Source organism: Talaromyces stipitatus, genomic scaffold, assembly GCF_000003125.1.
Source record: "Talaromyces stipitatus ATCC 10500 scf_1105507295523 genomic scaffold, whole genome shotgun sequence".
Classification (NCBI taxonomy): Eukaryota; Fungi; Ascomycota; class Eurotiomycetes; order Eurotiales; family Trichocomaceae; genus Talaromyces; species Talaromyces stipitatus.
In genome coordinates this window covers 87,300-112,060 of record NW_002990113.1, presented here as the reverse complement: position 1 = coordinate 112,060, position 24,761 = coordinate 87,300, and the positions used below count along the sequence as shown (strand labels likewise).

The 24,761-nt window shown below is 46.0% G+C and overlaps 15 protein-coding genes across 15 annotated transcripts, besides 1 other annotated feature; 12 read left to right on the top strand and 3 right to left on the bottom strand.

The window, feature by feature from the left end:
* Positions 1-33: 33 nt before the first annotated feature.
* TSTA_060100 (uncharacterized protein) lies at positions 34-667 on the bottom strand (the record flags this gene model as incomplete). The annotated part of the gene is made up of 2 exons (XM_002339858.1): positions 436-667; positions 34-387 (listed from the first exon to the last, which is right to left on the bottom strand). Exons 1-2 carry the CDS (start codon positions 439-441, stop codon positions 34-36), a joined length of 360 nt encoding a protein of 119 aa, XP_002339899.1. The 5' UTR covers positions 442-667.
* Positions 668-1,071: 404 nt separating this feature from the next.
* On the top strand, positions 1,072-1,834 carry TSTA_060090 (uncharacterized protein; the record flags this gene model as incomplete). The annotated part of the gene is made up of 2 exons (XM_002339857.1): positions 1,072-1,346; positions 1,397-1,834. The coding sequence occupies 2 exons, from the start codon at positions 1,072-1,074 to the stop codon at positions 1,737-1,739; spliced, it is 618 nt and encodes a 205-aa protein (XP_002339898.1). The 3' UTR covers positions 1,740-1,834.
* A 185-nt stretch (positions 1,835-2,019) lies between these two features.
* On the top strand, positions 2,020-5,169 carry TSTA_060080 (Patatin-like serine hydrolase, putative; the record flags this gene model as incomplete). Its single annotated transcript, XM_002339856.1, has 5 exons — positions 2,020-2,965; positions 3,019-3,927; positions 3,973-4,027; positions 4,081-4,107; positions 4,155-5,169. 5 exons carry the CDS (start codon positions 2,020-2,022, stop codon positions 5,098-5,100), a joined length of 2,883 nt encoding a protein of 960 aa, XP_002339897.1. The 3' UTR covers positions 5,101-5,169.
* Positions 5,170-5,184: 15 nt separating this feature from the next.
* On the top strand, positions 5,185-5,641 carry TSTA_060070 (uncharacterized protein; the record flags this gene model as incomplete). Its single annotated transcript, XM_002339855.1, has 2 exons — positions 5,185-5,370; positions 5,420-5,641. The coding sequence occupies 2 exons, from the start codon at positions 5,185-5,187 to the stop codon at positions 5,639-5,641; spliced, it is 408 nt and encodes a 135-aa protein (XP_002339896.1).
* Positions 5,642-5,740: 99 nt separating this feature from the next.
* TSTA_060060 (uncharacterized protein) lies at positions 5,741-7,146 on the top strand (the record flags this gene model as incomplete). Its single annotated transcript, XM_002339854.1, has 3 exons — positions 5,741-6,238; positions 6,291-6,987; positions 7,040-7,146. 3 exons carry the CDS (start codon positions 5,741-5,743, stop codon positions 7,144-7,146), a joined length of 1,302 nt encoding a protein of 433 aa, XP_002339895.1.
* A 1,280-nt stretch (positions 7,147-8,426) lies between these two features.
* TSTA_060050 (uncharacterized protein) lies at positions 8,427-9,081 on the top strand (the record flags this gene model as incomplete). Its single annotated transcript, XM_002339853.1, has 2 exons — positions 8,427-8,785; positions 8,832-9,081. The coding sequence occupies 2 exons, from the start codon at positions 8,427-8,429 to the stop codon at positions 9,079-9,081; spliced, it is 609 nt and encodes a 202-aa protein (XP_002339894.1).
* Positions 9,082-9,240: 159 nt separating this feature from the next.
* On the top strand, positions 9,241-10,815 carry TSTA_060040 (uncharacterized protein; the record flags this gene model as incomplete). Its single annotated transcript, XM_002339852.1, has 3 exons — positions 9,241-9,559; positions 9,605-9,811; positions 9,863-10,815. 3 exons carry the CDS (start codon positions 9,241-9,243, stop codon positions 10,813-10,815), a joined length of 1,479 nt encoding a protein of 492 aa, XP_002339893.1.
* A 728-nt stretch (positions 10,816-11,543) lies between these two features.
* Positions 11,544-12,478, bottom strand: TSTA_060030 (uncharacterized protein; the record flags this gene model as incomplete). Its single annotated transcript, XM_002339851.1, has 5 exons — positions 11,544-11,578; positions 11,631-11,698; positions 11,748-11,865; positions 11,915-12,284; positions 12,332-12,478. 5 exons carry the CDS (start codon positions 12,476-12,478, stop codon positions 11,544-11,546), a joined length of 738 nt encoding a protein of 245 aa, XP_002339892.1.
* A 299-nt stretch (positions 12,479-12,777) lies between these two features.
* TSTA_060020 (O-methyltransferase, putative) lies at positions 12,778-14,225 on the top strand (the record flags this gene model as incomplete). The annotated part of the gene is made up of 5 exons (XM_002339850.1): positions 12,778-12,996; positions 13,044-13,173; positions 13,233-13,356; positions 13,407-13,864; positions 13,912-14,225. 5 exons carry the CDS (start codon positions 12,778-12,780, stop codon positions 14,223-14,225), a joined length of 1,245 nt encoding a protein of 414 aa, XP_002339891.1.
* Positions 14,226-14,818: 593 nt separating this feature from the next.
* Positions 14,819-15,236, bottom strand: TSTA_060010 (uncharacterized protein; the record flags this gene model as incomplete). Its single annotated transcript, XM_002339849.1, has 2 exons — positions 14,819-15,077; positions 15,106-15,236. 2 exons carry the CDS (start codon positions 15,234-15,236, stop codon positions 14,819-14,821), a joined length of 390 nt encoding a protein of 129 aa, XP_002339890.1.
* A 685-nt stretch (positions 15,237-15,921) lies between these two features.
* On the top strand, positions 15,922-16,749 carry TSTA_060000 (uncharacterized protein; the record flags this gene model as incomplete). The annotated part of the gene is made up of 2 exons (XM_002339848.1): positions 15,922-16,474; positions 16,523-16,749. 2 exons carry the CDS (start codon positions 15,922-15,924, stop codon positions 16,747-16,749), a joined length of 780 nt encoding a protein of 259 aa, XP_002339889.1.
* Positions 16,750-17,008: 259 nt separating this feature from the next.
* TSTA_059990 (uncharacterized protein) lies at positions 17,009-19,346 on the top strand (the record flags this gene model as incomplete). Its single annotated transcript, XM_002339847.1, has 3 exons — positions 17,009-17,381; positions 17,431-17,705; positions 17,751-19,346. The coding sequence occupies 3 exons, from the start codon at positions 17,009-17,011 to the stop codon at positions 19,344-19,346; spliced, it is 2,244 nt and encodes a 747-aa protein (XP_002339888.1).
* Positions 19,347-20,546: 1,200 nt separating this feature from the next.
* TSTA_059980 (uncharacterized protein) lies at positions 20,547-21,314 on the top strand (the record flags this gene model as incomplete). Its single annotated transcript, XM_002339846.1, has 2 exons — positions 20,547-20,854; positions 20,879-21,314. 2 exons carry the CDS (start codon positions 20,547-20,549, stop codon positions 21,312-21,314), a joined length of 744 nt encoding a protein of 247 aa, XP_002339887.1.
* Positions 21,315-21,422: 108 nt separating this feature from the next.
* On the top strand, positions 21,423-21,783 carry TSTA_059970 (uncharacterized protein; the record flags this gene model as incomplete). The annotated part of the gene is made up of 2 exons (XM_002339845.1): positions 21,423-21,620; positions 21,667-21,783. 2 exons carry the CDS (start codon positions 21,423-21,425, stop codon positions 21,781-21,783), a joined length of 315 nt encoding a protein of 104 aa, XP_002339886.1.
* A 1,241-nt stretch (positions 21,784-23,024) lies between these two features.
* On the top strand, positions 23,025-24,312 carry TSTA_059960 (uncharacterized protein; the record flags this gene model as incomplete). Its single annotated transcript, XM_002339844.1, has 7 exons — positions 23,025-23,166; positions 23,203-23,258; positions 23,309-23,342; positions 23,388-23,461; positions 23,521-23,897; positions 23,957-24,052; positions 24,104-24,312. 7 exons carry the CDS (start codon positions 23,025-23,027, stop codon positions 24,228-24,230), a joined length of 906 nt encoding a protein of 301 aa, XP_002339885.1. The 3' UTR covers positions 24,231-24,312.
* A 280-nt stretch (positions 24,313-24,592) lies between these two features.
* Positions 24,593-24,638: a microsatellite.
* Between the last annotated feature and the right edge of the window lie 123 nt (positions 24,639-24,761).

Sequence of the window (24,761 nt, the reverse complement as noted above, 5' to 3'; positions counted from 1 at the left end):
TAAGATACACACTTTTTATATACAAAACGGAGCCTAACTGGATGCAATCTCGAACTCCTCTTCAACCCATGACTCCTCCGTCAACACACACATAACACCTCTAAGTTGTTTCATCCGAAATCGCAATCGTTGCCCGAGTAGTTCAATTGCACGGTTTTGAGCTGCATACTGGGACTCAGCCATAGTCATTGCTTCCTGAAGTGCGCGATATTTTCTCTGCAATCCATTGAGAAGGTGTTCCAGTCTCTGTCTCTCAGCTTGCTCCTTTATTGATTGTTGATGTAGTAGAGCAAGCTCTCCTTCGGCTTTGCTTGCACGTGATAACAGACGAGTAATATTTCCGTGAGAATGATTAGTCTCTTCTGAGGAGTTCACGTCCTCTGCGTCCTTTCCAAGGTATTAGTCTTAGAATTTACCATATGAAGGTATACTCACGGTCATAGTGACTGTATCGTAGGTGATTATCCCGCTTTGGCTGTGTCTACTCAGAGGCTACAGCGCAAGCTTTATGAGGAGGTCAAGTGAGTCGCCCTGAATTAGTGAGAGTCGAGCGTGACTGAATCATCCTCGGTCGCGTGTGACTGAGCCGTTCTGAATCAGCTGTAACCGGAACGTTCTGAAGCAAAGTTTGACCAAATCGTTCTGAATCAAGCTTGACCGGAACGTTCTGAATCAGCTGTGACCGGAACGTTCTGAAGCAAAGTTTGACCGAATCGTTCTGAATCAAGTTTGACCAAATCGTTCTGAATCAGCTGTGACCGAACCGTTCTGAATCAACTGTGACTGAACCGTTTTGAGTCAATGTGACCGGATCGAATCGAACAGTATAAATTGAATGTAACCTGACTAAAATTCAATTGACAGGGGGTAACCAAGGTTACGGAACGGTCCGCGTGGAAGATGGCCCAATCATGATGTCCACGGATCCTAATGAAGTGTCTCGCGGTCCAATCAGATCACAGTGGACGGTAGATCTTTGTACGAGGTTTTGTGTTCGTTTTTAAAAATAATATCTAAGCAGTACAATACCTTCCTCCTTACTTCTCGATTTAACTACAAATCACCTTCAAAATGGCAAACGAAATGGATGAGTGGCTTAATGCATATAACTTTGACAACGATTATATGCCTGCGGGTATAACCAACGAACCCAGTCCAAATCTCCAAAACCAAGCATCTCAAGCAACAACAGGAGCGCCGTGGGTTGCGCCAAAGGTTGGAAGAGCACCGCCTCAGACAGCAGGGATAGATCCCGACGATAGCCAGGAGGAAGAGCTATCTGATGAAAGTGAGACTGAAAACAAACTCCTAGAGGAACGTGTCAGGTCTCTCGAAGAAAGTTTATAGTAAGCTGAGCGTCTTTCAACTGGAAACCGAGAAGCTCAACCATTACTAGCAAATATCGCAAAGGCAACCTTCGAATGAACAACAGAATTAGGGAATTGCCATCCAGGCGTACGCTAAAGATTCTACAAGCCAAACTTAGCGAAATGTCCAAGAACATTGAGGGCCTACAGTCCAAATTTCCCGAGATCTACGCTAAGGATAAGACCAGAGATTTGCAGCATACACAGTTGTCTGGAAAGGTTGAAAATCTGCAGGTCTGGGCTAGCGACATGAAGGAGACTTTGGACAAGGCCGTCAATGCAATGAAGTATATGCGGGGCGAGAACGAAAACACAGTTGCGTCAAATCGCCAAAGGAACAACCACCGAATCCGTCGGAGTAGGGCAGTGTGAAAGTTTGGTCTCAGGAACTGTGATTATTTCCTTGTGTATACGTGTTCTGACAAGTTCGGACACTTTGCATGTAAACGCAATTGATTACATTAGCGCAAGATTAATTCCATTTGGATTTCATTCGTAAAGTCTACACATGACGAGTCCCTGTTTCAATCTTGGTGTTAGTGTAGAGACGGTGGTACGAACGTGATCTAAAACTTGGTGCAAATCAAAATTCGCACTATAAAAGAATTGTTCCCAGCGTCGACTTTCATATCATTAAATCGTAATAAACAACATGCGACGCATTCGAAGCGGCCGCTGGTTGGACGTTGCCACTGTTGGTGCAGGTAGATACACCATTCTCGAGAGCGCTTGTCTGAAATACTTAGTGCAGGGGTTGCCAAATCCAACCAAGCAATATCCTCAATTATGGGTCTTTTTGGGCTCTGCCCAAAAAAATAAGCACTTGCACGATCTATTCCCAGCCAACGCTTTTACTCGAGCTGATGCAGGTACCATTCGATTGCGAGGTGACGAAGCAACTGCAGCTAGTGATTCACCCATTCTTTTTGCCGATGGCGATCCGTGGAATGCTTCCGTTCTACCCAACTCTAGTCTCGCGAGGGGAGACCGGCGTTACGATCTTGACTACAATGTAGGCGCTCCCACGCATGTCGTTCACGGGTTGTATTCTAGGGTACTTTTCCTTTTTGCCGATGTTATTTGCATGTTTGCCGAGGATCTCCCAACCGGGGTCGATCTCGCTGCTCTTACAAAGCACTGCGCAGTTGATGGCCTGCCGCTTGAGGCTCGTCCCCACCTGATCATTGTTACAGGCAGATCGTGCTCTGCGTGGTCCGCTACTGCTGGTTCTGCGCTGCGTTCCGAGGCGTTTTCCGCTGTCAGCGTCTTTTCTATAGAGTCCACCCGTGACACGCTCAAGACTTTATTAGAGACCCGCTCACAAGAGGTACGTAAGCTACGCAAGCATGTCATCGGACAGTTGTCTGGGGTGCAGCTGAAGGGCTTTCTCCAGTCAGCAATGGCATGCTTGGCGACGACCCACAGTTATACCTACGACTTTGTTCGTGCGTCTCGGACACAAGGTATACCAGCAGACGTGGGACGTAGCATCAATGAAATCTATCAAAAGTGCATCGAGGCGGAGCTACCTGATTTGGATACTGCTCGCTTTATCGCATCCGCTCTAATTATGGATCATTATTCACCGGAGATGCCGTGTGAGTTTTTATTTGTTCTCTTTTGCACGCGCAAACTCACTATTTGAAACCAGTGATGGATCCAAGACTAGTGTTCCAGACTTTGTATCGCCCTATGATTCTAGCCACGAAACCTTCCCCACCAAAGACCCTAGTCGCCGTGATGGAGTCTGAGATGGCTACCGAGTTTTCTCATCTTGCTACCTACACTTCACTTAACCGACGGAAACAATTGATGACTGCCAAAACTGGACATTACTCGGCGATAAAATCCAATCGCATATGCCTTTATTGTCTGGTCCAGGCGGCACAGCATTTCCCGCCGTGTGATCATGCGCTGTGTGATCTTTGCGCGCAGAAATTTGGTAGCGCCTCAGTGGATACTGAATATCAGTTCTCGTTGGACCAGTGTCTTCTTTGTTGCGATACCATCTCGATGACTATCGACGTCCTGCCCCCCACCATGGGCCCTAGTATACTGGCCATTGACGGAGGAGGTGTTCGAGGGGTGATACCTATTGAGTTCCTGATCCTCATTCAAGAATACCTGGGCGAATGTCGCCTCCAAGACGTGTTCGACTTGGATGTGAGCACTAGCTCCGGTGGCTTAACTGATTTAGGTCTTCGGGCTTTGGGTCTACCGATTCAAGAGTGCGCAGCAATCTTCAATCGCCTTGCTCTATGTTTGTTTGAGAAGCGCCGCCGTCCTGCTTTCCCGTGGTTGCCTCCATCTATGCTAGGGCGCATGCGCCAATGGTACTCATGGTGGAGACATGATAGCTGCTATGACGGTTTGGTCTTTGATGCGATCCTGCAACAACTTTATGGAAATCAGTTTCTACTTCGTAACTACTGCCGCGATTCATCCGGATCCATAAAGTCCGGAGCGAAGTTTGGAGTGGTGGCAACTAGTATCGGGGCGAAAACCGAGACGGTGATGATGGGCAATTTCAATGCTGTCAATGGCACATCTGAGGACTGCGGTAAGGTTGTCTTTGCTCCCACTCTCCCACTCGCTAACGGTTCAGGCTACCAACTCATTCGGCCTACGAATATTCAACATGAGCTTCAAGTATGGCAAGCGTGAGTTCTTTTCCGCTAACGATATAATGAAATCATACTGAGGCCGGGAACAGGGCCCGAGCAACTGCCGCAGCGCCTTTGTAAGTTCTCACCGTGAAAGATTGCAAAGGAGGCTAATCTGTTCCAGCATGTTCCCTCCAATTGATCTCCCAGCGGGTACTTTCCAAGATGGAGGTTTGACTGACAACTTTGCCGGAGGAATCGCTCGCCGCGCTAGTCGAACCATCTGGCCAGGCTCTCGCGAGCCAGCGAGATTGCTATCGTTGGGCACAGGTAGTCCCCCACTGTCGGCCGATGACGGTTTGCCTCACTTCCGAAATTCGATTGTCGACGGATTTCTCCGTCGCGCTTTCAACGCCTGGATGACCTCTTTGGATGGGGAAAGCAAATGGCGCGAGATGAAGAGCCAACTGGATGACTCAATCGCAGGAAATTTTCGTCGTCTGAATGTGCCTTTAGAAGAAACTTCGTCAGCATTGGATAATGTTGCGATGATGGACCATTACCGCAATCTGGTTATACGCCATCCCGGAAGCGCACGTATGGCAAAGGAGGCTACTGTGGATTTGATTACGGCGCGCTTCTTTTTCGAACTCGACTCGGTCCCCCAACTCCACCATGTTCCATTTTGGTGTCATGGAACCATTCGGTGCAAGGGACCAGTTGGTCCACTTCTGGCGGCGCTGCAGCAGTTGATTCCGGATCCACTTGAGTTTGTAACTGATTCCCACTGTCTTGGACCGATTCGTGTTGAAAGGGACATCTGCCCGTCTTGCAACCGGTTCTGTTGGCCTGTTTCGTTACGCTGTCACGACCCCGCCCAGTGTATTCAGGTCTACATCAAATCTGGTCGATATGGTAAATGGAGGATCAATTCATTTCCATCCACCCCTACCAAGTTGGTCAATCGACAACAACTAGATTCCCCGTTTGGAAAAGCTGATCATGGATGTCCTGTTCGGAAACCATGTCCTGCATGTGATCCCAGTCGGTTGCCTTTTCGTGGTAGGCGCCGGAGACGAAATTCCAACCTCACTGCGGAACACAGACGGAAAAGGGTTTGCGTGCGCTAAATTCATACGGTATATTTTGTCTTGAGGCTCCTCTATCTTTGATTATTTGTTTCCTTCAAACGAACAGATCATTCTTTGCGCACGATGGTCCTTCACATCCACGATCGCAGAGTTCGCACAAAGTATGAAAAAAGAAAACGGACAGTGTTGAAGAAACTCTGGGAATTCTTCACTTTCTGCCATGTGGAATTTCACGTCTTGATGGTGAATGGCACAGAGGCCACCGTGGTCACTGCAGGCAACTATCATCTACCTGCAGAGGAAATTCTCGTATGACTCCAATTAAAGGTTGTCTCCAACGATACTAACATCGTCATAGGGAAATGCATTCACTGTTGAAAGACTCACCATAGAGGATCTCGAGAAGATTTACGGCCAGACCACCGCTCTACCTCACAGAAGTCACATCGGCTCCGAACTTGACATGGAAGACTCCGCAGATGATTTGGATATGGACTACTCTACGGACGGCACTGATTTGGAGGATGTCACAGAAGAGAATAATCTCTGGGACATCGTCGTCCCTGAGCCACCTACCTAACTTCTGGTGCAATCTTACTTAAAAGGTTTCAGTGTCACCTTGACACATGGGCTTCTCGCTGAAATTATCTGCTCGTTTGCATGTATTTAGTTTTCAAGAATGGCACCTCTGGGGGACATTGACATTAGCCAAGCATATTCATTGACTGTTGGGTGCATTGTCATCTTCCTTCTTACATTTCGCCTGTCCCACACCGTTTTTCATTATCTGTACCCCAGACTTAAGCATCTGGTGCACCGTCTCAGCCTTCCACGACCACGCAGCCGTCTCTCGGGCGTTCTTCCCAAGGACTGGTCTCGGATCGCTCTGCTGGCGATATACCTCGGTGGCACTGTAGCAAGTAACGTGATCTATGTTTCGACTCTCGCCGAAGCCAGTTCCCGGGCGGCTAAGCTTTGTCTTGCAAACGTTGTTCCTCTTATGGTGTGCAGTCATGAGGTCGGTGCTCATCTTTTTGGGGTGTCTCTTGATTTGTTTCATAGCGTTCACCGATTGTTGGGAACCATGGCATTTCTTCAAGGCCTCGCCCACGGAGTTTATGAGGTAGCGTCGGCACCAGTGCATGTTCACGATGGCACTGTCGTGTATGGAATATCTGTATGTTCTTGCTCGCATTCGATAAGGCTCTGCTAAAAATAATAACCGACAGGCATCAATCATTTTTGCTTCGCTCATGTTATCATCCGTCTTTAAGGCACGTGTCTACGAGTTTTTTTCGCAATCACATCGTGCCTGTGCTTTGGGTCTAGTATTTGCAACTTGGAGGCACACTTACAACAAGTCAGCACTATCCACTTGGTGCATCGCCGGTGCCGCTGCCGCGTATGCCCTCACATTCTTGATTCAGATCTTACGAATAGCAGTTCGGAATCTGGCATTTGCCAGACGTGCAGAATGTTTGATCAATCACCAGGGAAATAATTTAGAGGTCATCGTGTTTCCGGCTCGCCCATGGACAGTTCGAGCAGGAGAGAGGGTCAATCTCAGTATCCCCAGTGCGGGACTGATGTCCGTCTTTCAAATGCACCCTTTTGTGATTACGTGGTGGGACAATAATGAGTTGGGGAAGTTAGAATCATTCACGCTGCTCGTGAAACCGCGCTCAGGATTCACCAACAAGCTAAAGATGTTGCCTAGCACTCGCCATAGGGCCTGGATAGATGGTCCATACGGGCCAGATCGAGCACTAGGCACTCCCATATCAGACTACGGTCATATCTTTATGGTTGCAACAGGGATTGGAGTTGGGGCTCAGATCCCTTACATCAAACAACTCTTGGAGGGCTATCGGCGCGGAGTCGTACGGACTCAGAAAATTGTCCTGATATGGCAGATGGATTTGGAAGGTCAGTTCAAGGACTATATGCTACTTGGTGTGTGGCACTGAAATCTCCGTAGCGGATTACGATGATGTGCAAGATTGGCTACAAGAGCTTGTCTCCCAGGACAGTGGATATGTAAGTGGCCCGCGAAATGGTGTGGCGTATTTGCTAAATAATGTATGAGCATTTTCGGGTACGCATATTCAATCCCTCTCTACGGCCATCTCAAGATCCGCATGACGTTGGTCAACACGAGTTGATCAAAATTTGGGGAGGGGATGTCGATTGGCGAGAGGAATTGCGAGAGGAACTGCAAAAGCAGGTGGGCGATATGCTGATAACAGGTACGACCGGGTCCCAATTCAATCGATGGATAGCTGACAGTATGTAGTATCTGCAAAAGCGGGAGTTCGTGACGTTTTCCGTAGAATGGCTCGAAAACATCAACCGGTGGACTTGCTAGAGTTGGAGTTCCAGCCGTGGGAGTGGAAGCGTAGCTTTTGGTCGTATTTCTAAAATTCTACCCATCTAGAAAAAAGCCCTACGGAACAGGCAATCTGAGTTAGAAATGGTGAAAATCACATTGTCATTACCAAAGAGTGGGATTGGAGTAATGGCGTTCTTCATCCACTTTCATGTTGCTCTATAGTATACAATCGAATCAACATCACAAGATCCCAACCCTAACATGATAGTAGATAACACGGCGTCGACCCGGTAGACGAGCAAGGCCACCTTAGCATCGAATGAAAACTTGGCATTGCAATACTCAATGAGGAGATAACCGTAATAGCCAGCAAAGATATATCGGTGGATGCTAGTAATTGCCCATTAAAGTTGCTGAGGTTGGGGTGATGCGATCAAAGTCTCAATGGAAGTAACCGGGATCATCACTCCGGGCAGATCGCTGAGCATCTCTGCAAAACGTTAAAATCAGTAGTAAGATAATGTTACAAAGACGCACATCAAATCGAATGGGTAAGTACCTAAGAGGAGCGAAGCTTGTATTTGGTAGAAGGAGCGACGGCCAGGTACAAATCTTTACGACCGTCTTTGTTTGTGGTAGTTTTGAAGTAACATGAATAATCTGCGGTTGGTATTGGACAGATCTCGGTTCTTTCGTTCCAACGCGCCAATTTGAAGAGCAATTTTTCGTAGATTTTGCCCAGGGAGAACAGCAGCGGACTGTTCAGGTTCAATGGCGTTCAGCTCCATCCGCTCGAATAGGAGCGATAAGCCGGTGTCAGAAGCCATGCGGGTTCAAAGTACCGATGTCCAAGAACAGACCGTGTCTTTAAAGATGAAGGGCAACCGATTCTGGTGTCCATTGTGGGCACACGTTCCCGTCTTGTAACCGTTCCCGTTTGGTGTTAGATGTTTCGTAAACAAGAAATGGAACGTTTTCTGTATATATTGGCATACACGTCTTGGTTGTAGAAGAACTTTACTGACCACTTTCAAACATGGCGCCGATCCTGCATTTGCATGCCTCCACGCCCAGAGCAGACACCCAAATCGTGGTTCGAACCCGATACATGATCATGCTCGAAGAATGTGATCGAAGAATCCCACTCAGTCACAAGACTTTAGCAGCGGTCTCACAGTGGATTCTTCTAGCCGGTTACTTGGTGATTCCCGGCACGTTTACTTCGCTTCAACGATCAAATTTGCTGAACGGCACGTCAGCCAGAATCGTTCAGATGGTTAAAAACCCGCCACTGTTAGCGATTGCCTGCATCTGTTTTGTCTTCGGAGCGGCTGTATTGGTATGGCTCGCGTGGAGGTGGCGGTACAACTACATTTGGCTCTCTCAGTTATTCCGGTCAGTAGCCCATCCTAATTTAGGCGTCCGGCTAATGGCCCCATAGACCTACGATCGTCAATTCACTGGCCGGGTTTCTGACCACACTGGTTAATATCTATTCCGCGCAAGACGGGGACTGGTCTATCATGGCGCTTCTGACCGTGATTCTAACCGTCGTGGTGATGGTTGTGTCTGCGACACTGACCGCATACTTTCGCTACGTGATATTGGCGGATATCGAAAGAGAACATGAGCAAGAGATGAGACATGCTGCTCTTCTACGCTGGCGAACAGAACTCCAGCAGCAATTGTAACCGTTCGGATGCATTGTGTACGTGGCAGTCCAGCGCACTGGTCAAAGGCTGTCTTTGACGTGACTGGAATTCATATAAAAAGGCCCCCTTCCCCTTGTCTACAATTGAAATTTTGTCTCTGTCTCTACTGCCATCAAGACAGCATCACCAATAATCAAAATGGCGCTTGTTCAATCTGTTGAAATTCCTCAGGCACTTGTAGACGCCTACAAAGAGAAGACTAAAGATGGCAAAGCGATCTCTACCGGGCTTTTTACGCCTGAAAGCACACCAGAGCCGCCACAGCTACCTTCAAAAAAGAACAATGCTAAAACACGAGCCGAACGAATCTCAGCTCTGATTAAAAGCATCGAGGACAGTGACACTGACTTTGGCATTCTAGGTGTTCGGACTACTGAGGCCTTCCAATCTCGAGTACCAGCTCTGAAAGAGGTACTCAACAAGGAAACCTCGGAGGAGGCCAAGAAAGCACTTCAAAGTATGTGATGTGGAACGGCAAAGGACCATGGCTGATTATCCACAGAGGTCGAGCAGGCAGAGATTTCTCTTTCGAAGACGGTTGCCTCGTCCAAAAATGCCATTAACAGGGCCCTCAAGAACCCGGACATGGGGCTCGTGGACTTGTTGGAAGCCACGAGTGACGAGGACCGAGAAGTGAAGGTAGCAAGTTGGAAATGGCTCCTGAGCCCAGAATGGAACAAAGAACCCGAAGCAGAAAAGGCTATGCAGAGTATACAAATATTGACATGAGTGTCATCTGTCTCTCGCTGACCACGTACAGTACTGTTGGATGCCATAAAGGAGTACGAGGGGGGGGAGGAGGATGACCTCATGGAAGACGGCAGCGATGATGGTGACGAAAATCAGCCCTTACCCGAAGCAAAAAGACCTGTCTCCAGCTCATTTCTGTCTGAGCTGATGGGCTCCAGGAGTGTGTCTACCAAGATTGGTGTGTCTGTCTCCCCAGGATCGACACTTGACGGGGGAAAAATACTTCGCTATAATGAATATTTTGCACAGAAGCCAAAAGACGATGGCAACGGTGAAGAGGCAAAAAAGGAGAAAAGACCGCCACGGTACAATTTTCTGGTCTGGAATGATGGTGAATACTCCATGAAAACCGGTAAAGAGGTCGGCCAGAGTGCGATCGATGGCTATTTCAAAGACGGGAAGGAAAGCAAGCTCAAGATAGGGGAGTACTATGGACAGCGCCGCCATGGCATCACATACTCACGCAAATACTTCTCTGACCTGTTGGAGCTGACAAAGAAAACGGGGGTTGATAATCTCTTGTTTCTCGGTGCAGTTCGGAAGGCACCACGAACACCCACGGGTAGGACCATGCCTCCAGAACACTGTGTCATCGGTATTCGTGATCCGAACATCAATGCCGAATGGTATGAAGTGTTCACTCGGTCCGCTTGGACCAAATTCTACGGTGACGAAGCGGGTCATCGCTTTGATGACTACTGGAAAGAACGGGGTCAGAAGCCGTCCTTTAGAGTAGCCTTGAAAGACGACGATACAAGCACTCTACAGAGTTCGAATGTGGAGAACGCAGCACTGAGAAAGGAAATTGATCAGATTCGGCAGGAGGTGAAAGAGATCAAGTCCATGAAGGATGATATGGAAACCAGGATCATGGCTGAAATGCAAAAGATGACCGCCAATATCATGACCCAAATGAATGAAATGATGACCAGAATGTCTGCGATGGTCAACAAAGAGGAATGAACGTTAAGAAAACTGTCTCTTGAATAACTGCACCGTTGATCACTTCTTCGTTTCCTTAGATAGTTAGGTAGCAAAAGTCAATTAAAATATGCTTTGCTCTGATCTCATCTTGCCATCCTTCATTTGTGCTTTTTGATTATTCACTACATCTATTCTTCGACGTCTTTCGGTGCCGACAATATCATAATGATGTCCTTTTTTCAGATTCAGCGCCCCTGCTCTAACGCAAGACAGTTTAACGACTTTAGAGGTCACCCCAAGATAACTCTCCATCGAAAAAGGCATGAAGCGTAAAAGATCTTAGATGTTTCGGATGATCATTCGTAATTACAGCGGAAACTAGCATTTGAAGTCTACGGGGGGTAGACACCATTGAAAATCTGGTATTTATCCTGCCCTGACTTATCTACATTTATCCAATGTACCTACTTCCTACTAATAGCATCGTTCCCTCAGCCAAATTTCTACTCGATGAAGATAAAAATTTCATCGGTTCTTCGAATCTCAGACAACGACAGTTGATTATCCACTGCATTATTCGGTTTCTGCGAGGTCCTGCTCCTCGATGGTGGCGTTATCTCCTGTTTGCCACGAAAGCTCTTTGCCCTTCTTTTGCAGCATAACGTCTCAATTAGAGGTATGCACGAGGGGATGCAAGCAGCAATAATAATCGAATTGGACTCAACACTAGGCTAGGTCAGCGATGCCACGCCCAAAGCAGGAATATATTACTTCGTCCAGATAACGAGTTCTGATGTGCTATCTGTATTCTACGGTTAGTTATGTGAGCTGTGATCCGTGTGGATGCTACTCACAGGTCGGGTCGGATTCATTTGCTAGTCCTGGAATATGAGTACATTTAACGACAGCCACGATAGCAGCACTTGCATTGATTAGTGTATATTTCCTTAGATAATATCCATGACACTTACCAGGATCCTAAAGCGAAAGCACTGAGGAGTAGGATTTTTCTCCTGGTTGCCATCTGGAGATTCCACAGTATCACTGCGGGATAGATTGCAAGAAAGATGTCCAGAAAAGCCGAGAGTGCTAGCCACAGTTAGCATTTAAGTAGGGAAATATGTCAGCGTTGAAATACCGCCTGCGAAGATGGAATAGTCAACCACGATACTTGGACTCCAGCACTTTCCCAAGCCGGGTGTCCACATGGCTCTCATCGGACTGCATTGCGTATAAAGGATGATAATGCATCCACAGATGACCAACCCACTGACCCCCACGAAAGCCCACAGAAAGATCCTCCAGCGCCGAGTCGGGTTGAAAATTCGACATAGAAGGGCCACTACCCCTAACTTGGGCAGAACAAAGGATACGATACCCGGAGCATATGCCGCAGTGTTTAACATTGCTGCTCTTTCGAAACTGTGACGTGACAGTGCAGAGACATGCTCGCCATCACCAGCTGTGACGGCGGCTGTTTCCAGACTAACGAATAAAAGACCGATTACCTGATGGTATCAATTCAGAATTGAATGACAAGAAATAGGATCCTTACCATGGAAGCTGCGATCAAGTAGTCATCAAGGCCAATATCCCTTAAGATCCTGATTCGTGTAAACAACCTTGCAGCGACGAAGAGTGTTGCAATTGACGTGGTGGTCCACATCGCAATGAGGATAGTTGGGCCTCTGTTTTGAGCCATCATAGGTGTTGTTAACTGAATGAAAAGTCATGGTGCTGCCCTGTCTTATATTTGATCGGTCTTGGAATATCGCCTAACAAGCACGCTGCCGTTCATTCCTGATCGAATATGGTCCGCCTATGGTTCGTGATCCGTCCACCAACTGTACTCTCTGAATCATTTCAGAAACAGTTTGATCCCAAACCGGAATCGGAGCAGCAAATAGACGCTAAACACTAGCGTGAGTCCCCTGTATAAAAGGCTGGCTCTGGGACATTTCCAAAGATCTGATTTCTCAAACTAGTGCATGTCATCAAACAATGGCCGTGAAACTTGATGAATTTTCTTCCTCACTGGATGCGGTCGCGATCCAGGCCGGTGATGTAGTTACCGTGCCGCATCTCATCACGGACATGCTTCCATATCTAGACCTCCCAATAAACGAGCATCATCGCCTGCATCTGCTGCGAATCGCTCGCCTTCTCGTGCAGGCCTTGGAGACTCCACGGGAGACTGTGATTAGACTGTGTTGGGCAGAGGTGAGATTTGCCCTGTCTGGAATGATTTTCCTTGACTAAGAGTCTAGCCAACCCTATACGGTGCTATCATTGTTGCTATCGACTGTGGGATTTTCTCGTACATGAGCCAGACCCCGAACGAGCCCGTACCGGTTGAATACCTTGCTCGGGTCACTGAGATGGATCCAATTCTAACCAGTCTGTCTTCATTTCTCCCTTGAATCCGCTGGTCTGATTTTTAATCACTTTTGCCCCAGGTCGGCTCATGAAACATCTATCGGCGATGGGCATATTTCAAGAGAGTGCACCGGATCTCTATCTTGCCACGAATTTATCCAAAGCACTAGCTCTCTCCAAGTACGCTGGTGGTTTTACTTGCATGTAGGATTGGCTTACTTCTCTATAGAATGCTAGTGACTGACGGCTATTAGGGCGGAAGGCGCAATGAAAGCGATTTACAGGCTTCCGGAATATTTTCGATCCACTGGATATCGCAACCCGGATGAGGCTACCGCAGGCCCTTTTCAGTTTGCCTATGAAACTTCTCAGCACTGGTTCCAATGGGTGTCAGAGCGTCCTGCAATATGCCAGCAATTCAATCATCATATGAGTGCATATCATCAAGGTCGGCCAAGTTGGATGGACCGCGACTTTTATCCCGTGGAGAATGCCCTTCTCAACCTTGTGAAACCTGGTCCAAACGCGGTCCTCTTAGTAGATATTGGTGGTGGATTCGGCCATGACCTACAAGAATTCCATCAAAAGCATCCATCTGCCCCGGGAAGACTTATCGTGCAAGATAAGGCCGATGTGATTCAACAGGTTCCTAACGAACCGGGAAAAGTCGAGTTCATGGCCCACGACTTTTTTACCGAACAACCTATCAAAGGTCTGAATGAGCTCCTCATTTCACCAGCCAGCACTAACTTTGTACAGGTGCAAGGGCGTACTATCTTCATTCGGTCCTACATGATTGGCCTGATGCAGAATGCAGGCGTATCCTACGACACATCTCAGACGCAATGGCTCCCGGATATAGCAAGCTACTCATCAACGAGAACGTCGTTCCTGATCAGAAAGCGGACTGGCAGATTACTGGGCTAGACTTGATGTTGATGACTCTTGCGTCTGCTCGAGAACGACGAGAAAGTGAATGGCACCAACTTCTTACGGATGCAGGATTTATGATTGTCCATATTTGGAGTCATATCAACGGCGGAGAAAGTTTGATAGAGTGTCAGTTGGCATAATACATCAAGCCATGATATGCCTTTGACAGATTGATAATTGATCATAATTACATTCTACAACCAAGGCTTGAGCGTAAATTGCAACTAGACATACATCGTAGGCGCTGGTAGACTCCGTAACTACTGACATGCTTGCGGTCCATAAAACTTGTAAAGATTCTAGAGGAAGTTCTGGTTGCCAGGGATTATGAGCAGTAGTAGAGATATCAGTTGTACGTTCCCCTTTGGGGACTGATGGATTCTCGATAGAGCGTTTTCAACGTTCTTATTCTCCCTCTCTCTGCCTTATCTGTCCTAGAGCAAGCTATCTAAAGGGGTAATGTGTTCTATCCCGTACCGATAAATATCGGCCCGAAGGTCACATGATCTTTATAAACCTAAGAGCGGGACTGCACCTTTATTTTTTCTTCCAAAATTACTTAGCGTGACTATGTGATCCTGTTTCGTGTTATCGGTGTTGAGAAGTAATCTCGTTTGGTGTCGTTGAAGTTCGCGTTCGGTGCCAGTGTACGTTCTCGTTCGATGTCAGCGTGCGTTCCCGTTTGGTGTCAGTGTGCGCTCTCGTTCGATGTCAGTAATGTTCCCATTCAGTATCAGTGGTGTTCCCATTTGGTGTCGGTAATGCTCCCATTTGGTTTCAGTAACGTTCTATTTGGTGTTAAGTGTGCGTTCTCATTTGGTGTCAGTGTACGCTCTCGTTTAGTGCTGGTAACGTTCCCGTTCGGTGTCGTAACATTCATTTGGTCTCGATAATGTTCCCGTTTAGTGTCGGTAATGATTCCGTTCGGTGCCGTAACATTCATTTGATGTCGGTAACAATCCCGTTTGATGTCGCAACGTTCCGGTTTGGTGCTGGTAACGATCCCGTTTGGTGTCATACCGATCCCGTTTGGTGTCATACCGATCCCGTTTCGTGTCATACCAATCCCGTTTGGTGTCATACCGATCCCGTTTGGTGTCGTATCGATCCCGTTTGGTGTCGTAACATTCATTTGGTGTCGTAACATTCATTTGGTGTCGATAACGTTCCCATTTATGTCAGTGTGCGTTCCCGTTTGGTGTCGTAACGTTCTCGTTTCGTGTCAGTAAACATTCCCATTTCATGTCAGTAGGCGTTCCCGTTTGGTGTTGGTAGATGATCCCCATTCGGTGTCGTAAAAGTTCTCGTTCGATGTCAGTGGTGTCCCCGTTTGGTGTAAGTAGCGTTCTCGATCGTGTCAGTAAACTTCCCGTTTGGTCTCAGTGGTGTTCTCGTTTCGTTTAGTGACATTAAGTTCCCATTTGGTGTCAGCAGCGTCCTCGTGTCAGTAAGCTTCCCGTTTCGTCTCAAGCGTTCTCCCGCCACGGTCCCGGCCAATTCAGAACGTTTGCCCTTGAATTGTTTCGGATCACTAGATGTATATTCGTGTCAGATCATCATGTGTTTCATTACTGTGCTACAAGCAAAAGCGAACAACTTGGACATTGATTTTACTTATTTTTTTTTGTTTTTGATACTATACATTCATTAAAGGCGGAGATGTGCGAGGCAGACTGCAAATAAGAAAAACAAGCAGAACCATAGTAAACTTTAGTGGATACAGCACAAATCGTTGTGAAGACCCCAATTCATCAGAGCATATAAAGCATTGACTAGTTGTTCTATAACCAACCAACCCTTTCCAGCATCTAGCATCTACAAGCTCAGTTATTTAGTATGTCTCGAAAGGAGGCTTCCCGCAAAACCATCCTTCCCAAGACTCTTAAAGACTTGCGATCTGTAAAGGACACATTGGTTACTCCTCTTGATACTGCAAGAACGACAGATCAACCTCCAGATGACCTGTTATGGAAAGAGGAGGATCCGTCTACGAAATACATTTTGTCTCATAAGTTTAATCAAGCGGGCGCAGGATGGATTGGTTTCGAAAACTGTCAAGGACTCCGCACGGTTTTTGTCAAAATTGTCAAGGCTACGAGTCACCAAAAACTTCAATTCCATAAAACCGATCAAGCCAACCTGATCAACTTACAAGAAGTGTTTCATTCAAAGAATGTCACCTATCTGATTTATGACTTTGATCGCTGCGATCTACCGCTATCTATGGTCCACGCTAGTCCAAATGTCCAATTCACCGAAGCTGATATCGCCATAGTCTGTCGCCAAGTCCTCACGGGTCTTCAGTATATCCATGAAAAACTCAAGATCAGCCATGGATCTATAAAACTTTCAGACTTGGTGCTAAGTCAGTCAGGACAGGTCAAAATCGGTATGGTATCCAATTGACCACGGATGATGAGAAGCTGACCGTGTCTAGCCAATATCGGAGAAAGCATGCTCCAAGGCAAGACTTTAGAGCACAGAAGAGGAGATCTACAAGGACTGGCGCTGGTTTTGATTCATTTGAAAAACCCCCACACAATCTTGGAAGATGGGAGAATGCATGTAAATAATCCAAGAGATGTGTCGCGTGAAGCTTGCGAGTTCATCGAGATGACCAAGAGCGCCACCTATCGAGAACTATTTCAAGTAAGTCAATTCTAGAAGAGGCAAACCTTTACTAACAAATCGCGAGTGCGATTTTCTCCTGAAAGCCCCTCCGGAACCGGCAGCATGGTGTTTGAAGCCTCATAATCTAACTGCTTTTCCGTTTTGTGAACGCTGGTACTTTATGCACGAGGAGAGCAGAGATTGGTCAAAATTGAACATGGAATGAAGTAACATGGAAAAATTGAGTTTGGCAATATAAAAGGATGATAGTCTCTATTTCTGCTTCCCAAAGAAAATTCTACACATTATCGTCATGGATACTAGCTCATCAGAACTGTCTGCATATTTTCGCGGATTCATCAAAGTACATTTAGGTCACATTGTTGGGGATATATACAATGAAAAGAATGTGCGTCGATATCTTCGGCTTTTCAAAGCTGGTCAATATTCACGAGAAGACCCATTGCATACGATTGCGGTAACCATAGCGTCGGAAATTCTAGTTAGAGCAGTTTCACAACATGGCATTGATGTGAACGCGCTTTACGATCCACGAACGCCACCACTTCTCACTCTAGAGCAAGATATTCAACTGCCATGTGTCCAGGGGCAGGACCTCCTGGAAGCTGCTAAGCGTTCCCTAGGCTTTGGAGAGAAGTGGTGGGTCGTTCGTCTCTTTGCGGCTGGTAGGCTCGCCTTGCTGACAACCAAAAACATGCTGACATCCGCGCTCAGATATCCCAGAGCACCTCAAGCGGTATTTAAATGAGAGCTACCCGCTTGCATACCAGTCCGCGGATTTGGAAATTCTTCAGTCGTTGTGGTCTCAAAATAACCCAAGTGTTATAGATTGGAAAGCAAAAACCGGCACTAGTTATACGTATGTCAGACGCGCTTACGAGAACCGGGAATTGCGATATGCGATTGGCGCATTGCTTCCATACACAGGTCTATGGGATTCATTCACACTCCGCAAATTAGACTATGTGATAGGATCACATAGCCTTGAGGTAAGATCTGAAAATACATTTCGTGCTTTGGCTAACGCACATTAGGAGATGGCACACTATTTGCAAAATGTTTATAAACAATGGTCAATTTTTGAAGCACCTGTCGTCGATCCGAACTCCGTCACTTTGATTGAGGGTATGATGCCTTCATATTCCATCCATGACAGGAGTCAAATTCGATCATTGATGGACGATGGTACTTTATTTCCTCGACTACTCAACGAGTCTGAGCGAATCAGGGTCAGGGATTACTTCCTAGCAATGAAAGGAAGGATCTTATCATTAAAGCTTTTCTTCTCCGACGCCTCGCTAATCAAGCGGATTGCGCAGCCATTGTGGCAATTTTCAGGCAAGAATTCCGAGAGAACGTTACGTCAAGCATTGCTTGGCTCGTGGAATCAAATACCAGGCGAAGCCGTAACAGTTCAGGATACTGAATTTTACTTCGATAAAATGTCCCTTGATAGGATAATTTCGAGACAAGGACACCGACACGCAGCCTGGGTATCATACTTGCAGCTCTGGATGTCTGCATTTCGACATTTCATTGATCCGCGACGAGGAAAACAAGGCGAAGAGCCTGGCGTACAGCCGTTGTTGGATATCCAAGGAAAAGCAGATTTTGAGTTTACAGCTCACAAACTGGGATTCGATAAGCGATTTCCACGTTCGGCAAAATACCCCGTTTTTCAGTACATATCCAAGACATTGACGAACAGCGGTTCTGTGGAATCCGAAAAAGTGAGCAATGTCAGAAACGGATTTGTTCAAGCCTTCCCAGAATCCCAGGATATCAGTCGCTCAAGGGAAGCTCATCCTGAATGGAGCACTGATATTGAGGAGAGAAAAGCCACATTTCGAGCCGGGAGGCCAGAAGTCAAAGAATATAGAAGAATTCGCCAGTACTTTTATTTGAAAATCGTTGGCAATGATGATCAATCGCCCAAGTCATACCCGACAGCTATCGCTGTTATGAGAGAAATATTCTTCGACTTTTTCGGAAGCTTTTGGCTGCAATCAATCTCAAGTCCTGTAGAGATGGAGCCTCATCCGAGTGGCTCGCCATCTGTTTATTCAGTCAGCACTGAACTGGCTGAACCGGCTCCTCTAGTTATCTTGGGTACCAACGAAGTCACGACTGTTAATGAAACACAGACCTTGGACGCGCAAGCCTTGGTACCGTCGAACGATGTAAGTATGGAATCGGCACCGCCAAAAGCAGCGGGCTTTGAGGACGATGAGAATATAGGTCCACTTGCAAAATTATGTTATATTTCACACCACCGCGGAAGCCGTGAGATGATGGAGAAGTGGTACCACGACCGTGATCCCGACCTGGTAGTGCTATTCTTGTTTGATCGAAGAGCTTTTTATAAGTTTCGACGAAACTCTAGTAAGGAGCTCAGCGACCGAATCCACTATTTGGCTCAGGAAAATTACTTTTGTGCAATCTGCGATAACGTAATATCTATACCATACCAAGAGACTGTCGCAGCGCTGTTGAGGTTTAGTCTTTTGTTGGTTGGATCAAAAGATGGTCCTACGAGGAGTATAGCTCGTGAAGGAGCGTTGACATTGAAAGATCTTGAACAATATGTTGTCAGTTTTGATCCTAAGACAGGAAAAAGAAGGCCTGATTAAGCAGATTGTACAGATGTACACCATCTACGAATGTACATCGCCTACATATGTACACTGTTTACATATGTAGAACCCTTGCAAATGTACGCTATTCACATATGTACAATTTTTACAAATGTACAATTTTTACAAATGTACACTACTTACAAATGTACACTACTTACAAATGTACACTACTTACAAATGTATAGCTTTTCCAAATGTACAGCTCTTACAAATGTATAGCTTTCACGGATGTACACCATTTACAAATGTACACTACTTACAGATGTATAGCTCTCACGAATGTACGCTATTCACATATGTGCAATTATTACAAGTGTACACTACTTACAAATGTATAACTCTTACAAATGTACAGCTCTTACAAATGTATAGCTTTCACGGATGTATACCATTTACAAGTGTACACTACTTACAGATGTACAGCTCTTACGAATGTACGCTATTCACATATGTACAATTATTACAAGTGTGTTTATGAACTAGTTCTATCTACTACGTTAACTAAAGAGAGGGAAAATGTATGGTTCATCACTCCTGGAACCAGTTCTGAACGGGTTCGAGTCGGTTTCTAGCATCATTCCCCAGCATGAGCACGGAACCGTTCCTGAATCAACCCTTTTGGGAGCGGGACCATTCCTCCCACTGAATTCAATTCTGGTACCAGCTCTGTTTTGAGAACGTGAGACCACTTCATACTGAGTCTGTATCTTGCATCAAGTCGGAAGATCAAAATTTGGTTTCTGAGCCTAAAATGATTAAGAAATTAATTTCATTGGTTCAACTTCGCGCTCGCAGCCTATATATATTACAACCAAATTAAGCTCATGCAGTCTGTTCACCAAAATCGTCATGCAGTTGCCTGTAGAGATAATACTGCTCATAATCTCTTACCTGCCATCCTGGGAAGTCAAGCACTTATCGCTAGTGGATAAAAGAATGAGAGCAATATGCATTCCATCTCTTTTTCGTTCAGTACGAGTAGGGTTCTCAAGAAGTAGCCTCTCTACACTGATGAGCCTTACATCGTCGGCTCTATGCCAACAAGTGAGGTCTTTCACATATGTGGTTCCACAGCTACTGAAAACAGGTACGAGGTGTGCTGTATGATTTGCAACCCAAACTGACCCTCTTTGAGATGTGACCAATTTCGATTTTTTCAAATCTTCTATTTTGACGCCGGAACGCTATGTGGAAATGGCGAAATCTCAGTTCGATCTGGGATTTCTACCAAGAGAATGTCCGCCATATATGGCCATCTTTCAGACCGTGCAAAAGATGTGTAGGAAACAGAATCAGATCCTCGAACATAATATCGATCAAGCCGCGCTATCGAAAGTCCTGTGTGTATTTCCACACCTGAAAGAACTCACGGTGCATTTCTGTGTGCCCCTGGAAACGAAACCATGGCTGGAAGCATATATCGATCTCGACATGAATGTAACTGAGGGGCTGTACGCACACCACATGCAAGTGATTGCACAAGCCCTGTCTGACAGATCGAGGTGGGGTTTAGACCAAGTCGACAGCATTCATTTGCGGGGATTTCAGATTCAGACCGGACATCAGTATGAGATCTCAGATCTAATGTCCCTATCTGCTCACTTACAGGAGCTGCTGGTTGGTATACGCAGTCTAAAGATGACACAGTCCGAGTCAGCTCTGGAGTTACTTTCACAATGGGAGCTGAACATCGATCAGCTTGACATGTGCGATATGATGATTGATTACGATACCCTGAAACGGGTTTTTTCTGCTAATCAACCAACTCTTCGCTCAATCGGTTTCCACAACGTCGTCGTGACAGAGGTTCCATTCGAGGAATCTGCATCTCAGTTAAGTGTAGACATTCTATCTGAACTGATCGGTGCTCGTAGGGGAGCACAGGGCCAGGCAACCTACTGCCATTGTCATTCTCGGCACAATGGCTGGAGGATTTTGTGGGAGAACGAACCTCTTGTTTAATCTGTTCATTAGGACAAGCTATTAGAAACAGCAGATATAAATAGGATACAAGTCCTTCTTTTCAAGCATCACAGATCAACTATAAACATATTACGAGTCAGACACCCCATGGATCCTAAGATTGAGCGACGAAAGGCCCTTCAGAAGCGCAACAGACGAATGAAAAGCCTTCTTCTGAAAGCAGTTGATATGAGCATTCTCTGCGATGCGGAGATATTCCTTGGTATTCGAATCCGGGAGACAGGCCGTGTCACTACATTTTGCTCAGACCCAGAAGGACTCTGGTCTCCTGCTACTTTGAAATTAGTATGTTTCGGCTCATTGATATCATACCAGGACTAACGTTGAATAGAAAAATTATTACCCTATTCCCATCAATATGACGCTAGAGGATTTTCAGCACGGACGAGGCCGGAACAAAGATCAGGATCCAGAGTCGGCGATCGACGAAGCTGGCGGAGAGGATTGAACCTATAACACTCGTCCGACTGGAGTATGGAGGTGCTGAAGAAGGCTAAGCGCTGAGGTTGTTTCATAGTCTTACATGTGTTTTATCCACGGAAAGATTTGGATGGAGGTAATTTTTCATGTCAAATATTTATAAAGTCTACGCTATCCACTAGAGCCTATGTAAAGTAGTCAATCTATCGAAAAATGGCCAACAAAAAACAAACCAATCAGAACGCTCGTCTTTTGGGTTACCTATGCTACTGTCTTTTCGGCCATGATCATTTTACAAGTCAACGGGACGATCTCGTAGGGAAATTACACATGTTCATAGTATAGCTTTGTCGATGTCTTGCTTTCAGACCTGAGGCCATAGAAAATCAATTCTGTTTGTATTGTACCTAATCCGGAATTTCGGCACTCGCATGACAAGTAGGAGTGACTCAGGTTCATGATTAACGTGTATAAAACAAGAACAGCTATTGTTACGGCCATGGACTCTAATTTCATGTTCGATGTTGAGAATCTTCAGCACGGGTGATTTTCCTGGTTTCTGACATCTCATAGTAACGTCTTCTTTTCAGAGCCGAGCAAATCTTACATAGAAGCACCCTGAACAGGAACAACCGTGACCCGGAATCGGAATGGGAACGTCCAGTGGCCCGAACGGGAACGTGCACCCAGCGACCCGAAACAGGAACGAACGTCTAGTGATCTATGAGTGGATATATGGATTTGTTATCAATTTTGAATTGTCAGAAGAAGCGTTCCGTTTGAGAACAGGTGGCGGATCCAGGTACAATCAACTTGAAAATTGTACCTCTTCAAGAACATTCTGATTTGCAGGCTTACGCTGGTTTTTACTCGTGTGTCGCTCGGAGTTTATTCCTGTGTGTATCATAGTGTTTCCTTAATCCTTGAATAACCATACTCTCCACCTTATTCCCGTGTAAAAAGCTATCAGAAGAAAAATCGCTATGAGTCTTTGCTCTTTCCGTAACGGAACTACATCACCAAGAAGCGTCAGATCATGATTGTGGATCAACACGGGGTTATATCAAGAGGAATAAGAGGAACAGTATCCTGTCGAATTGCAACAAGAACGAGGAAAATCACGGTGAAACTAGAGTGAATACTTCGAGCTCAAATACAGCATGTATTTATACTAGATGGCTAGATGCACAGGTTGGAACTGCAAATTGGCCGATGGCAGAAAGACAATATAGTTGTTGGCCCGCAATAGAAAATACATTGACACGCGCAATGCTAGAAAATACACCCTTGCCGTATCTTTATTCGCCTATCCAAGATACACTGATTACCGGGCTGTTTCTGAGCACGATCTCCTTAACCATCCATCTTGCAGTCAAACGTCGCACTTCACTGAAATTCACCGCGGACGACGGTATGCTCTCTAGACTTACCTAATGTACTCTCCTAGTGCTATTTGCGTCTTTGGATGTTGACAAAGTCACAGTCTGTCTGCTCATCTCTTGGGTAAGGATTACACACCGCCAACATCATGGTTGAAACTAAGTCGATCTTAGGGGTTATCCCTTGGTACTCAAACGGTTATTTTATGTGAGCAGACTCTCCATTTCCGTTGATGCGTATTGACCAGCATAGATGCCCTTAACCACGCTGGACTTGGAGTTCATATTGCTGATCTTGCTCTATCGACCCTTAACCATTATCAGAAAGTAGCGAATCACATATGGCTCCTGCAAGAACATACACGACGCTAACTATACTTGGTTAGTTGTATCTCAGTGCCATATGCCTATTCATGTCCAGCTTCTGCTTAGCAAAGGTTGCGCAGCTGTTCTTTCTATACCGACTCACGGCGAATCAAAGTCGCTTCCGTGCCAGCATTTACTATGTAGCCTGCGTCATCATCATGGGATCAATTACGACCTCGGGTTGTCTGATTTTCGCATGTCGACCAATCTCCAAGTCGTGGAATGCAGCTGAAGATGGGCAGTGCCTCAACCGCGGCGCAGTCTATGTGGCGATTGCTGTGCTAAACATCATTTCCGATCTGACATTGACAATGCTTCCGGTCTCCTTGGTCATATCCTCGCAATTGGTCTCCGCTCACAAAGTGCGAATTATTGCGATGATGCTGGTCTTTTTCATGTAAGCAATGGTCTGCGGAAACTAGATGTTTTGCATCGTTAATTTTTCCTGCAAGGTAGAACCGTGATAACGGGCGCGGTCCGACTGACAGTCACCATTTCCCTTTTACATTCCAGCGATGAAACCTACGATTCTGCGCCCGTGGCATTGCTCGTGTAAGTTCTATGACATTTGATATGCTGTATGTATGTTAACAGTATGCCCAGTGGGGTTGAGGCTAATCTGTTCATCCTCACGGCGAGCCTTCCTGGGGTTCGGCAATGCTTTCGCATCATTTCAGGCCATTCCTACAGCCACCACATCGAGAGTGCTTCCCTCACGGCCCTCGATTGAGGAAAAAGTGTTATGATGCATATTTCATCATGTTCAATTTGCAGCAGTCTGTAATAGATTTCTTTAGGTAGAAGCAGGGCCACTCATGTATATCCACAGAATGGCGGTGTAAGGAAGGTACTCTAGTATCAGATCTATCAATTGGCTGCCCCGTTCAGAGGCATAGACCTAGATATAGTTAGGTGGTGAAAACAAAGAACAGTCATCATCTTATTCATGTCGTCCCTAAATAAAAAGAACATAAGGTTCACGATACGAGGTGGTAAATAGTAGATTTTAGGTATTTGCCAGCTGCAATGGTCCGCCTACACTCCATGACCTATCACTCCACCACTATTATAACTGAACAGTAAGTTTTGCAGAGAGGGAAAGAAAGAAGAGAAGAGAAAGAAAGAAGGAGAAAAGAAATATAAAGGAAGAGTAGGGCTGTCTTAGCTAGGTACTAAGGAGAGGTTGGCGAGGGCAGATATTCTTAAAGAAGTGGGTCTCTGCTAGCCATGTGGCTAGCTTTTGTGCTCCTTTAGTAGTGCC